At 35.8% G+C, this 15,362-nt stretch overlaps 2 protein-coding genes and 1 long non-coding RNA gene across 3 annotated transcripts; all 3 read right to left on the bottom strand.

The window, feature by feature from the left end:
• Nucleotides 1-2,350: 2,350 nt before the first annotated feature.
• On the bottom strand, nt 2,351-4,589 carry LOC127952355 (5-hydroxytryptamine receptor 3C). Its single transcript, XM_052550739.1, has 5 exons — nt 4,557-4,589; nt 4,339-4,448; nt 3,534-3,706; nt 3,088-3,248; nt 2,351-2,611 (listed from the first exon to the last, which is right to left on the bottom strand). Exons 1-5 carry the CDS (start codon nt 4,587-4,589, stop codon nt 2,351-2,353), a joined length of 738 nt encoding a protein of 245 aa, XP_052406699.1.
• Nucleotides 4,590-4,661: 72 nt separating this feature from the next.
• Nucleotides 4,662-7,929, bottom strand: LOC127953766 (uncharacterized). Its single transcript, XR_008153338.1, has 3 exons — nt 6,326-7,929; nt 4,857-5,017; nt 4,662-4,748 (listed from the first exon to the last, which is right to left on the bottom strand). It is a non-coding gene; the product is annotated as an uncharacterized LOC127953766 (long non-coding RNA).
• Nucleotides 7,930-8,292: 363 nt separating this feature from the next.
• Nucleotides 8,293-15,337, bottom strand: tsen54 (TSEN54 tRNA splicing endonuclease subunit). Its single transcript, XM_052549752.1, has 11 exons — nt 15,183-15,337; nt 14,520-14,678; nt 14,373-14,436; nt 14,214-14,297; nt 14,005-14,103; nt 13,760-13,812; nt 13,563-13,667; nt 11,603-12,153; nt 10,059-10,119; nt 9,760-9,873; nt 8,293-9,462 (listed from the first exon to the last, which is right to left on the bottom strand). The coding sequence occupies exons 1-11, from the start codon at nt 15,242-15,244 to the stop codon at nt 9,315-9,317; spliced, it is 1,500 nt and encodes a 499-aa protein (XP_052405712.1). The 5' UTR covers nt 15,245-15,337; the 3' UTR covers nt 8,293-9,314.
• Nucleotides 15,338-15,362: the final 25 nt, after the last annotated feature.

The following is a 15,362-nucleotide window of genomic DNA, read 5'->3' on the forward strand; positions in this document are numbered from 1 at the left end:
TTGATAACGGCAACAGACCTTACAAAAGGGAACACGTACCAACAGCGCCCTCTTGAGTCAAATCATTGAAAATAATCAGAAAGGACAACTCTGTTTGGATGATTCTTGAAAAATAGCTAAACGAAAAGCTAGCTAACACTGGCTGAAAGACGCTTCAGAAAAGAGAAAAGCTGTTTGACGTGTAAATTAAAAGCGATAGACTAAAAAATAAAAAATAAAACCTTGTGCTTTCAGTTGTAAGCATCTATGAATAGACTATTATTTTTTGAATCAAAACAATCTATAGCTAGCTGCTGTTTCTGCAAACATTTAAAACTGAAGAGCGAATTTAACTAGTGACGTAAAAAAAGAGTCAAACTCACTGATCTATAATATATATCTATAATATAGATCAGTGGTCAAACTAAAACCTGTTACGAAAATAGTTATTACAATTTTATTTCATTATTATTATTATTATGTAGAATCTGCTTATCTGCATGGGTAAAATTAATTGGATGAAAAATCATATCAGTTTCAGTGTTTTCATTTGAAATATTGTGCTACATGTGCCCTTAGAATGTATTTGGTGTTTTAATGTTTTATAATGTTTTACATGTAGCTAATTTACATTAAATTGTTGACTTTTACTTGTACTACTTATTTCAAAGAGATGAACTCATCAAGTTTTTTAGCTCTTTTTTGTTTTGTTTCTGTGATTGGTTAGGTTTCCTGTGTGTCTGCCAAAGCTCAAAAACAGAAAACAAGCAGGAAATATGTTGTGCACTGTCTGAGTCTGAAACCGAGTCATCTGTTTCAATGGAGTCTCCTTATATGGCTGTAAATCATATCCAAAAGGATAACATTTCCCTGTTTCTCTTTATTCTTCACTTTGAACAACACATTTGATCGTTGACAAAAACATGTTTTATTGCTACAATTTGTCATCTAGATGGATTTCCCCTCACAAATACATGTCACAGCCTTATTCAGTATAATGCCTTATTCAGTTTAATGTGCATAAACTACAATGGAAAACCACCCTCTGTCAGGGCTTGCCTTTAAAAGGGACATTCACTCATGGGAACCAAGCTTTGGAGAGCATTATCAGAAAGAGAATAACTGTGGTTACATACAGAAAGTTAAAGATCACATCTACTACTGTTGCCACTCTGGTCCAGCTCAGGCATTTCCTCTCTTGTTGGTTTTGATGAGCAGCTGCAGCCTTCAGATGATCCAGAGCATGCAGCCGCTCTTCATGCCTGTCTGTTTCTGAGTCTGGAGGGCTCTTAGCGTCCTTTACGGCATCTATGAGAAGAATGATATTAACTTAAGATATTATATGAGGTGTTTAACCCAGGACCGATTTCCCCCTCATTACCAGAAGTTGAGCAAATATTTACCAGGAAGAGAAGGTGAGATTCCCATTGGTTTTACTGAAATGGTCCGATTTCCTTTAGCAATCAGAAAATTCACAAGAACAGTCTCCAGAACACTGATGCCCATCAGAGTGAAGATGACGACACAATAAACCCCTAGGAAAGCCACCAGAAAATAATTTTAAATAACAGGCAATTCTAAATTTTTAAGCAAATGATGACACAATCAACTGTTAATTATTTCTCAGCCTTTTATTTTATGCTGAGTACTATTACATTAATATTAGTATATATATATATATATATATATATATATGTGTGTGTGTGTGTGTGTGTGTGTGTGTCTGTGTGTGTGTCATTCATGTTTTAAAAGTGTCATTAATGTGAAACACAAAATTAACTAATCAGATTATTATTGTTACTACTACTACTTAGTTGAATAACTGAATAACCAATAACAGATAAAGCAGAATCCAAGTAAAAGATATTAATCTGAAAGGTTGTGAAATTAATCTATGACTTAATGAATATGCCCATATTTAATAGCCCATATTTTAAGTGAAGATATGTAATAATAGCAGCTATACGAATGCAATTTTTATGCTTTTACACAATAACATAGGTTTTAATGAAAGCCGAAGATGTCTGCATCTAATTCATTGAGATATTAAATAATAAGTAATGCGTATAAAAAATAATAGTAACAACATACCACTTGGTTTCTATGCCAATACCAGGTGGCCCATCTTACCCCAAAGCGATAATTTACGATTTTGTTACTTCTTAACAAAAACTATAACTTTTATTCCACAAATCTACCAAAAAAATTTTTTTAAAACACTAAAATCTTTGATTTTCAACATAATACAGATCAGTATTTTCCAGAGATGCAAAATTAAATTTGATTAACATCAAAACTGTTATGAACTACTAAATCTCACAAAAATAGTGTAGCCATTTACAGAAAAGTGCCCAGATGAAATGTTGTGCCATCAATGGTCAAGAAAGAAAAAGACAATGAGTACAGCAGATAAACCCTCACCAATCAGGGGAATATCATTGGCAGTAGAGGGCAGCATGTCCTGGAGAAGCAGCAGTAACACAGAAATAGCCAGAAGCAGAGTTACTTTAAAACCCAGCTTCTCTCCTCCAGTTGAATCGATGAAGAAGGAGGCCAAATCCAGAATAAGAAAGTAAAGTACTGGCATTAGGAAGTTAATGACATACAGCAGTGGTCTCCTCTTCATGGTGATCTGCAAGTAAGCACAGAAACCCCTATAAATACTTTTGACAGGGGTCACAATGTCTGATCCCAGCACCTCAGCTGTAAGGTTGTGCGTCAAAAGTGTAATTAGTGAAAAGCTTGCTTTCTCTTTAAATGGTTTTCATGTTTACCAAATAGCTGTTGGATGAACACAAAATTATACTGAGACACAACAACTACACAGTGAACTGAAAGCTAGAATGTACTGTACCTTTAAGAGTACTTATTATGGAAATAACACACTTTAAATGAATCTACCTAAGTGTGAAATCAATGCAATGTTTTCTAATACATCACTGCATGTTATTTACATTACACTTTCATGATATTATCAGAGAGACTTACAAGTGAAGTGCACAAATCACATAAACGGCAGGACTTTCATAACTATAAATGAAAGCTCCTGTCATCAAGTCATCATTTCCTGGATGTGATGTGATGTAGTGTGCTATCTTTCTGCTCTACCTTGTATATCAGCTGATCCTGTGGATCTCCTAGAGTAGTGGCATTGGTTTTAGATGTATTTATACTAAGGAGTTCCCACTCTCCTTGAGTCTGAAAGGCCTTCTTGGAGCTGAGGGTCAGGAATGAAGCATCAGAGATGGGGTTGATTACGAGCTCGTTGTCTGAGATAGAATGAGACAGATGACCAATGCATATTACAATAACTCAAAACATATTACAATAACTCAAAACATATTACAATAACTCAGGTGAAATAGCATCTTTAAAAGTCATGTCATGCCAACATCAGGGTCGTGCACCAATTTAGTCCAAACTTAAGATGTTTTTGACCTTTTGAATATTCTCACTCCAATTGAAATGCAAATACCACATCTTGTGGGTGTGACTAATTCAGTTTAAATTCTGCCCAACTCTGATTGACATTGTTTCCTGAGTTTCAGATGTACTTGAATGGATCGGAGACTGAAGGGTAAAAGTGCAGCTTTGGACGTCGAATGGAAATTGGTGCACGTTCATCTTGCAGGCCGAGGTCACAGCAAAAGTGTTAGTCGTCACAACAAAGCCTTCATTCATCAGCTGGACATACTGATTCTCCACTGTTGCGAACTCAGTCTTGATGCTAAATAGACAAAATTAAGCAAAAGTAAACTTTAAAGGGACAGTTTACCAAAAAATGATGAGGGATTTTGTTAAAAACATACTAGACATATTTCCAAATATTTGTGATCTGTAGAGCAGTAGGTGCTACAGTACACACAGCCAGAGTTCATGAACACTGAATAGGCACTCCTGATGTGTAAATGTGAGCAGATGTAAATATTTAGAGATTATAAATGATGTTTTCTTGGTACAGTAACATAATCTTTTCAGAATGCAAAGTGTTTTTTCTTTTTTATGTTTTTGTAAAACAATAAACTGTTAACACAAAAGACCAAGGAATTACTCATGATATGACCCCTTTAAATTTCTAAGGCCATGTCCATATGTACACTGGTGTATTTATAAATTGAGATTTTCCTTCTTACATTTAAAAAGAAATCTTCATCAACATGAAAATGCAAACGCACGCTATGATCAAGAGCATGCCAAACCAACAGGTGGCGATATAATCTCAACCGTAAAAACGTAGCCTAATAGAACACACCCTTTCATAGTCATTTTTATGTTAAGTTATCATGGCCAATGAGTTGTTTATGTGCAGGACACCAAAAGGCACCTACAGTGATACTGAACCAAAAAGCCATTTCAGACCTTTCAGTGATGCTGATGTCTGGAATCCAAACCATGTCCTTTTTAACTGCACAAAAAGTGATTCCACAGAAGTCCTCTGGGTTCCATGATGTGAACTCATTGACCCAAGCCTGCAAAGTTATGAGGATTATATAAACCGTGAGTGTAGTGGTCAACGAGTTTGGTTTAACTTATTCTTTTTACACTTTGTTTTTATTTTCAATAGGGTTCCATTCTACTTGTATAGTGGGTAATATGGGACATTTCAGCATGTTCCTTTGGTTAATAAGTCAAGGGGTTATTTTATTTCCAGATAGAATTTCTGATTGTACAAGTTTTTCGATCTTGAGTAAAGTTGTGTGGGAAAAGGTTTTGAAAACACTTACATACAAAATAGTGACTTGTATTGAGAGGCTCTGGGCTTTTTCATTCTGTGGAAAGAAATCTGAAATAAGTGTTGAGTGAAGATACTACAGTACAACTGCTTGACATCCAATTTCATGGCATTCAGATAAATCATGCTGGATTTATGGATTTACCACATCCGTGATGGAAGTCACAAAGAGGTCTAGAAAAAGCAAAGTAGGGGTTTCCCATTTAAACACGGGCCGCAGGGACGTCATCTGAATGTCATCACTGCCCAAGCCGAGATGGTCCAGAAGTGCCTTGTAACTGCAGTTTCCCGCAGCAGACGTCGACCCTGAACAGATCACACTCCATTTGAATCTCACAGTTACAGAATCTCAAGAGAATATCACATTTTGACATTCATGCTTCTGTAAATGTACTTCTCAACTAGTACGTCCGTTCTGATAAGAACAAGGCCAAAAGCAAACTCCAAAATGCAACTATTTGTAGTTACCCTTATGAAAAAGCAGTACACTTAAGCATACTTGTAAAGAGTAATGTAATTAACTGCAACATAAATGTAAATGTTTTTGCACACTTAGAAATGCATATTAAATGTAGTTAGCTGAATTTTATAGTGTTTTTTGAAGTAGGACTTAAGTATTATCACTTAAGATGGACTTAAGTACATCCTTATTACATAAAAAATGTCCTTGCTATACGTTACATGTACTTACTAGTATAATAACAATTATGCATAATTACAAGTAACCCTAAGCCAAACACTAACAATAACCATATAATAGGTACATGTAGTTAATTAGTATTACTCAGTACTTAAATGTATACTTGCACTGTAACAAGAACACCTTAAAACAAAGTGTAACCATGTGTATTAATACATATTGATTAATGTTTACATGTCTATTGAAACTTGTATGTCACGTTTAAATATACTGTATAATTACACTTTTATAATGATGATTTGGCAAGTTAGCACATTTAAACTATATTAACTTTAAATGTATTATTTAATAACACAACAGTTAAATGATAATCAACTGTTTTTACAAGTGCTTCAGTATGTTAGTCAACACATCAAAATAAGTGTACGGTAAAGCCTGACAAAAGATTATTAAAACAATGATTTCATGACATAAAAGTAAAACTTTTACTTTCACATAAAGAGTTATAAACTTTATGTTTTCAAAAAGTGTATTTAAGTATGTGAAAAGTGCACTTAAGTGCCCTTTTGTTTTATTGCATTATCTGAAAGCAGAGGTTTTAAAAAAATACGAGTACATACAACTGCAATGCACCTTAAGTACAATTAAGCACTTCTTTCACAAGCAAAGTAAAAAAAAAAAAAATAATATATATATATATATATATATATATATATATATATATATATATATATATATAGACACACACACACACACACACACACACACAGTAACTAAAAACTACACAAGTGTTTATATATATATATGTAACATTTTAAGTAGTATTTTGGTGCAAAATCTAGAAGATAGAAGTCATTTTTTAATCTGGAAAACTTGTGCGAAGTGCATTCGTCTTCAAAACTAGTTGAGGGAAAATATGACACAGACAACTCACATCAACAGATATTACAGCTGGACATTTAAAACACACTTACCGACTGAGGCAAGATAAAATATTAGCCACACTAGATACATGGCAAACAATCAGGAGATGGGTACTGAAGAGATGACGGTCATTTGGTCATATTTATACTGTATACTGCGTGTGCGAATGAGATCCATGTTCAACCTCCTCTTTTGTTCTCAAAGAGTGAAAAAAAGCTATACAAACAGCTGATGTTATTAAGTGTAAGTGGTTAGTGAGATCGCTTTTTAAGCAGATTGTGCTGGTTGCATAACTTTATGCTCATTATGAGTCATGTTTTATTTAGATTATTCATTAATACATGCATTTAAACATGACCACAATTTCTGCAATTAAACAAACTATAGAGATATATTTAAATAACGATAATGAAAATATATACAGTATATAAAAGTCTAATTTTGTAACTATTCAATTACTACTACTATAAAAATCGTTTTGTTAGTATTATTACCTTGAGAAACAACTAAATACAAATGATTTTAATTTTTGTCATTTCTGTCTACAAAGAAAACAAAAAAATCTAAACATCATAAATTGTGTCTTGTGAATCATATGCGCTCAGTTTATTGTTCACTGAGTGTGTTCACCTGCAAACAGAGTATTATGAGTGTGAAGGTAACTCATCATCTAATGTTTGATTTCTCTGAAAAACTGCAGATCATTACAATGAGAGATCAGTGTCAATAGGCTATGTGGGCTTCACAGGCACTCGAGTGATCAATGTACACAACAGTCATTTAAATATATCATATCGCCAAATCAACACTGAACAGCAGTTGATGTAGTGGCTATAATGCTTTATTGATTCAGTCTAGCTTTCCAAAAGCATATATTTTAGAGCAGGGGGCAGGTAGAGTTAATGAAGACTAAATAAATATTAAAATAAATAATAAAGACTTATCGAATTAAAAATGCTTCACGTGCCGTTACAACACCTCAAGACAATTTTAGAGTTAGTAACGAAGCTTGAGCCAATGATAATGCAGATATGAGAGAGAGAGATAGAGAGAGAGAGAGAGAGAGAGAGAGAGAGAGAGAGAGAGAGAGAGAGAGCGTGCAATGAGTCTGTTCGTCTCTTCTCCCCAGCTGCCTTTTTACTAATAGCAAAACTGCATTAAGTACAGCACTGTTATTATCTCTATAGCAAAACGTACTGTCATGGGGAAAATGTAAAATCGTTGATAATTTTTTCCTATTATTCCTTATTGTTTATTGTCTTGGTCATTGTCATTTTGGGTTTTGGTTCTTTTACTGTTGTAGTATGGGATGATTTTAGACTAATGCTGCACATTACTGTAAGACACGTGTGGGGGGTCGTGAAATGCTTAAAACTATGCAAATGAAGTCTCAAAATCCAAATGAACCGAACAATACCGACTTGAACAAGACGTCAATAATGCACGCTCATGACCTGATCCACAAATGCAGATTCCTTTTTGCGTGAGCAATTTATGACTAAGATCGATTTATATTAAAGCAGAACAGAACATTTTTATTTGCAAACGTCTTGCACAGATCGCTGCACAATCATTTAATCCTGAATTCCACGGAATCAAATTGAAAGCCATTTGTTTGAGGTTAGTAAGATACATGCATAAAACGGATATGGTGCATGGATAACTGTGCGTGCATCTATTAATAATTTTGAGCCTAAAATCATCCCATACCTGTAGTAGGCTGTAAGGACCTTTGAAGTTACTGACATCATTGGGTGAAGTGATATGGACATGTGATGCGATCAAGAGCTGCCTGGAACTACTTTAGCTGTGCTTGTTCATCAGTCAGTTTCAAGCATTCAACACCCTCTCGGTATAAAATATATTTTTTTAATTGATTAACAGTTCTAGCAAAATTAAACCGAAACAGAGAAACCGAACAGGGAACATATGCAGAAATGTAGTTTGTGGGTTTGTGGATTCACAAACATGACTGCACCAAGATATAGACTGTTGCTGATAAACATGCCAAACCGGGTGAAATGGATTGTTTTATTGAGTTATTACTTTAGTTTCATCCAACACCAAACCTTGACCATCTGAAACGTTCGTCTAAGCTCTAGCTTTCCCATTCTCCACGGAATATTGTGACAGCACTGTACTACAATGAATAACCATCATTTACATTTACATTTACATTTAATCATTTAGCAGACGCTTTTATCCAAAGCCACTTACAAATGAGAACAATAGAAGCAGTCAGGTCAACAAGAGAACAACAACAGAATACAAGTGCCATGACAAGTCTCAGTTAGTCTAGTATAGAACGCATAGCCAGGTATTTTTTTTTTTTTTTTTTTTTTTAATTAAATGAAAAAGACAAGAAGAGGAAAAGTACTGGTGTTAGTAGGTTAAGTGCAGGCGAAAAAGATGAGTCTTTAGATGTTTCTTGAAACATAATATAATATAACATAAACAAAATCATAAATCTTAGTAAACCAAGGCTGACATATAGTACTTCCAATATGGAGTACAGAAATAGGGCCAGAAACAAAACTCAAACCAACATACCCTGAAAGCTTGTTAACTAGTATTCTAGTAACCAGTAGAGATGATTATGAAGATAATACAAAATTAGCTGTTTGTTGTTGTTGTTTTTCTGTCCAAACAATAGACATTTTATGGTGTTAGTAGTTTATGGCATAACTTGCACATGACGCATTCTAAATGGTTTTGTATTAAAAGCAACTCAAAGTAATAGTTCACCTAAAAATGCACATTCAGTCATCATTTTCTCACCATCATGCTATTCCAAAACTCTACGACTTTCATTTTTTTCTTAACATTTTTGAACAATGTTGGTAATCTTTGAAGAATTTCGGTTCCCATTCACCTCCTCTGTGTGAATAAAAAAATACAAGTCAATGGGAACAGACAATATTTGGTTACCAACATTCCTGGAACTACGTGAGGCGGAGTAAACGATGACCGAACTTTCATTATTGGCTGAACTCAATCTCATTAATGCCCTGAGATCAGTCCAGTTTTAGAAATCCTCCTTTAATATGCATCAGTCGGCAGTTTGAAATCCTTGAAGCAATAAAAGGAGATGTCCCCATGATCCACCACTGCAAAAGTGACCGGGACGTCTCCGCTTTGGAAGGACAGCAGCTTCATGGCATTCAGATCAGGCACCGGACCGTCAAAACTGTCAATGTACAAAGACAGAAATAAGCTGGACTGTTCAGATCAGGACACAGCATTGACGATTTTATCAGGAGGCAGATATATGGAAGCTCATACATTTCCAATTGACATGGCATAAAAAAGTGCATAACTTAATCAGACGGCTGATTATGACTTGACTAGTACTGAGTGCTGCAAAAACATAAACTGATCTTCCAGTATGATCCAGCTAGTGTATAACTAAGGCAAACTGACAAAACCAACACAGCAGGTAATAATTCAGCAGACTCATTTGAGTGTATTGAGTCGGTGTGTTTACCTGCAGACACACATGCGGGTGTAAGGCTTTCCAGGGTGGCTCTTTTTGAACTCTGCCACCGTGTCTGGTTGGTAAATATCAAAGCTAATCTTCCACTGGTCTGATGAGGACAAGCTGAGAAAACAGATCGTTTAAAACAGCAGTTCAATCATCTCAAACCCTTATTTGACTTCAATTTGTGACAAAGGGTAAAGCTACCAGGTTACTCGGACAGCATTTCAGTACATCACTTTATGATGTTGCACAAAAGCTCATTTAGGAAAGAATAGTACAGGACAGTGAAGGTGGGCTTCACTCACCTGGAAACCCCCTCAGACCAGCTCGAAGACTTGATGATGCTGATCTGGTCCAGCAGTTCACCTGCACCAGAACACGACAAAACAGACAAAAATGGCATTTTCCATGAACAGTTCAAAATGTGCCCAAAAACCATATCATCCCAAGATACTTGTTTGTGTAAAGAATACAAACATATTTTAATTATTACACATTTTTAACGCACATCCTTTTACTTGCAAATTATAAACTATCAAACTGAAAAAAAAAAAACCTTTAAATACAACTACCAATAAAAAAATTGTCGACATTACTTAATAGATTAGGCATCATGTACTTAAACTGAACCATTAATATTAATCTTCATTTCTATACAAATACATTTTTAACATTTAAATCGTATAAATTACTATTACTCAATCTACTGTAAACAAACATGAATTCATTCTATTACTATACAGTATTATTAATGATATTATATTTATGTAGTATTTTTAATACTGTTACTGTTATTTTTAGCTAAAACTACAACTATTAAAATAAGTCTAAATAAAATAAATGTAAAAAAAAAAAAAAAAAAACTCTCAAACTTAAATTAGAAATGTATGGAAGCCCATTTCTGCCACTGAATATTTTGTTTTTTTAAAGGTTATTGCACCTTTTTATCTCACAATTCTGACTTTAACAGAATTGTAAAATAAAAACTTGCAATCGCTTGTTATAAAGTCAGAATTGCGAGATATAAACTCGCAAAACTAAGAAAAATGTCAGAATTGTGACAGAGTTTATATAACACAATTATGACTTATTTGAACTAAAAATTGCGAGTTCAATTCATGTAATTATGAGAAAGAGTCTGAATTGCGAGTTAGTATCATTCAATTATGAGAAAAAGAGCCAGAATTGCGAGTTTATATCACGCCTAGAGCAAGAATTGTGATATAAAAAGTCACAATTACCTTTTTTATTTTTATTCAGTGGCGGAAATGGACTTCCATAGAAATGCTTCCTTGATAACTTACTGAAATAAATAGGACAAACTAAAATAAAAATAATTTACATCTATAGAAATATAAAACAAATTACAAAAACATGTAACAATATTACTTATTTATTATTACTAGAAAGTGAAATGACACTGTTTATTGCTAATTTATTATATTATTTTATGGATTTATTATTATTTGCATGTGTTAAGAACAATAATACATTCCTTAGCATTAACCTACCATCTATCTTAATAAATGCCCTAAATTCTGTTTAATAAACATAGTATGATATTCGCTAATATTAACACTACTATTCACTAATATAAATGGAACCTTATTGTAAAGTGTCACAGTTGTATAATAAACCTTATTAGAAAGAATAGGGAAACACTTAATTCTTATGTTTGATTCACAAAATAATACATAGAGACTGGAGATGCGTTTAGTCAACAACAACAAGAAGATATGAAACAAATCTGTGTAATTTCTGTGCCACTTGCAACACAAAGTTTAACAGCCTGTTTGGATCAGAAATGACATCACGGGCTCAAGACTGTGGTTTAGGTGTGTGATCTTACGGTGTGAGGTGCACTGTCCGGGCTGAGTGAGCGGCGTCACCTCCTGCTCCCACAGATGCACGGGTCTATCTTTCTGCCTCCGTCTCCTCCTGTCCTCCAGCAGCTGCAAATACTCGGCCCAGTTCCTGCAGTGCCGCACCTCTCGGTCACTGTTAATATCCCTGTGGTAGCGATCCCGGTCTCTCTGACGCTCCCTGTCCCGCCGCGACAGCTTCTCCTGCTTCACGTTGACCCTGCTGAGCCACAGGGACAGATCGCAGCCGCCCACCTCCAGCGCTCCTGGCAGCAGGCTGGGGTCTGGAGACGCCAGAGAGACGCAGCCGCTCCGGCGAGACCCCAGGTCTGGGAAAGAGATGCTGCTGAAGTCCCAGCGAGGAGCTGCGCTTGGAGCTTGAGCAGGAGACGGCTGGACATCCGCCTCCATCCACCACGTCCTGTCAGAGGCATCGGTGGACTGCATGGGCTCCTCCAGACGCGGATCTGTCTTGACTAGCTCCTCGCTCTGGTCTTCAGTTGTCATCTTCTCCTCTGGTGCTGTGTTTTGTTTGTCACTGAGGTCACATGACGATCAAGACACAGATGAGAAGACTGAGTTAGTCTAAGCAGGATCTTAATATCAGGCCACCAAAACTAATGTATTAATATTTCAAACTACTCCGTCCATTTATCATCCTCTTGTATCACCCGACCTGTTTGCACCATTAGATATTTCTGAAAGACCACGTGACACTGAAGACTGGAGTAATGATGCTGAAAATTCTGGATCATTGGAATTACTTACATTTTTTAAATATTAAAACTGAAGACAGTTATTTCAACTTGTAATGATATTTTACAAGATGCTGTAAATTTGATCAAATAAATGCAGGCAAGATCATTAAAAGATCTTACAAACCATAAACTTCTGAGTGGTCTATCGGCCTTTTACAAAGGCTTCAAATGTGCCTCGCTCTATCATATTTTGATTGTATTTTTTTTATTCATTTAGAATAATCTCTTTCAATCTTGCTTTCAATCAAGTTGCAGAAAAAAAAAAATTATAAAATGAGATCAAAGTATCTTAATTTAAAGGAAAATTACAAGGTTGTGTATTTAATAAAAAATATTCAGTAACACATTATTTTAAGGTGTCCTTGTTATAAATTTTACATGTACAGTACTTACTATTATAATAACAATTAATTATGCATAATTACAGGCATGTAACCCTTAACCAAACCCGAATCCTAACACTAACCGTATAGTACGTACTTGTAGTTAATTCTATTTTAATTATTTTTAAACCATATTGAATTATTCACTAATTATTTACTTCTCATGCTATTTATAAGATTTTAATCAGATTTAGCTTCTTATTGGTCAATGCAGCATTTTAGTTGTGATATAATCAAAGAAAATAGTATAATTTTATCGTCATCTTGCAGTGCAGACTAATTTGTATAGTACTGTTTTGTTTAGGGATTTGAATACACATATTTGAATTATGGGAAGCCAAACATCTCAAGTGACTAGCTGCTGATAATGTTCAGTATATCTGAAATGTTTCTTTGTTAAGATATTTATAAAAGGGAGTTTTTCCCTTTTTAACGTAGAAAGGTATTAAGATTGAAAAGTTTGAAAATTTGAATGAGCACATGTAAACACTTCTATTGGACTAAACAAATAAAAATGTAGATTAAAAAATATATTGATAATAGACATTATTTACAGCTTTCATTCTAACTGAATGCATCTCTTATAATATCTGAAGTCAAATGAGGTTGGAGGTTTATCTACCATCAGAGAATGGATTTAACAAAGGAGGAAGACACAGCTTCTTCCATAAATCATGGAAGTTCTGCTTTTACAGTAAGCCTTGTAGATTCGATTATATTCCTTTAAAATAATAAATCAACATCCTAAATTTCCTGTGTGGAACTCTTAACATGTGCAGGACCTGAAGAAGAGACATCACATGTACCTGGACACAGGACTTCCCGAGCGCTTCCTCTTCAGCTGTTTCCTCTGTTTGTCCCATGATGATGCTGGCAGATTCAGCTGTCTCTCATATGTGGACGGGACTGAACTGTGAGAAAGATTGGAAATATTAGATGAGATTATAGAAATATTGCATGGTATCATTCTTACAAACTATAAGAATAAGCACATGATTGTTACCTGGAGTCAAATCTGTTCACAACATACCCAAGCCTTTTCAAATGTCCAAAAACCTAAATTAAAGAAGACAAATTACACGTACGAAGGTTTAAAGGTGCACTCGGTATGCTTTCGTTTGTCTCAGTGGTTTTGAACTCTGTACTGACAGTGTACATGTACATCGTCTCAAAAATGAACTGAACAATACTGAGTGCACCTTTAAGAAGAGTGTTTTCTCATTCAGAAGACACATGAGACAAACCAACCTGGTACTGATGAAGAGTCACAGTCTCACGAGAGAGGAAGCGCTCATATCCCTCCTGAATGGATAAAGGGAGGTCCCGGTAAAACACCTGCACATTACCCTGAATCACAAACAGGACATGGCACACTTATAGTTCACACAACAAACACAAGTGTTCTCAACACAGTATATAAGAAAGATATAAATAAGAGTATGAAAGTGTCCCCTCACACACTCCATAAGGTAAAGAGCCTCTTCAGGAAGCAGGTACTGCTTGCCTCTCTCTGAAAAACCCATTGTCTGCCAAAACTTCCCCTGATAGACATGACATAATTAGTGAGAGTGGCCTGGCTATGAACAGACTTCATTGTGTGTCTGTGACGGACTCACTGCAGGTGACTGCAGCTCCACCAGTCGTTCGTCAGGGATCCAGACGGCTTTCACTAGATTCCCTCTGTGCAGACGCAGGAGAAACACTTCTTAGCTTTAGTGTGTTGTGTAGTGAGCGTGTGTGTGTGTGTTTCTGAAACCACTCACAGTCTCTCGACCCTCTCCTCGGTCAGGAGCGTCCAGTGCTCATCCAGACTCTGCTGTAGACGGGTCGTCTGCTGCTCCGACCCACTGGGCAGGAAGTCTTTCTGACCCCTCACCGGTATCTTATGGCTCCGGGACCTCGCCTCAAACAGCTCTGACGGACTGCATGCAAACCCAGGACGAACACATAGAAACGGGACATTAAAAAAACGTGTGTAACAGGACACAGTTGACATTTTAACATGGTCTTATACTGGCAAAATACAGATGATAACACAGAGGTAGAGACAGATCTTTTCTTCCATATTGTGATGTACATCAGAGTGAAAAACATTAACAATAACGAAAATGTTGTTGATTAGATGCTAATATGTGGCCGTTGAACTCAAAACTGTAGGATGATGAACATGAGCTGGCAGGGATTGATTCTCAAATACTCAGAAGCACATAAAAAAAACTGCAGCAGATAAACTTCTTTGAACTGACAACCTTTTCTGTCATTCCCATGTGTCACGTGGTCTAACTTGTGCTTGTTTGCTGGCTAGCGCATGTTTCCTGTTTCCAGCAAGACACAGGAGTGTTACTTCTGTTTGTGTTACTGCAAGAACAAAACAATTAACTAACTACACAAGCGCTTTATTAAGATGAAAAAATTATGTCGGTTACCTGAGCAGCTCCTCATAAACTCTGTGTTTGAGAGGATCTGTGGCTGTCTCTCTGTCTGCCATGTTGACTTCTGTCTGTCTCTATCGTTTCAGGGTCCTAGTGCGCAAAGAGTCTAGACACGATTCGTGTGATTGAGCGCCCGACCGGTAGATGGCAGCACAGCACATAGTATACATACGA

The sequence above is a fragment of the Carassius gibelio genome, chromosome B3 (genome assembly GCF_023724105.1).
Source record: "Carassius gibelio isolate Cgi1373 ecotype wild population from Czech Republic chromosome B3, carGib1.2-hapl.c, whole genome shotgun sequence".
Lineage (NCBI taxonomy): Eukaryota > Metazoa > Chordata > Actinopteri > Cypriniformes > Cyprinidae > Carassius > Carassius gibelio.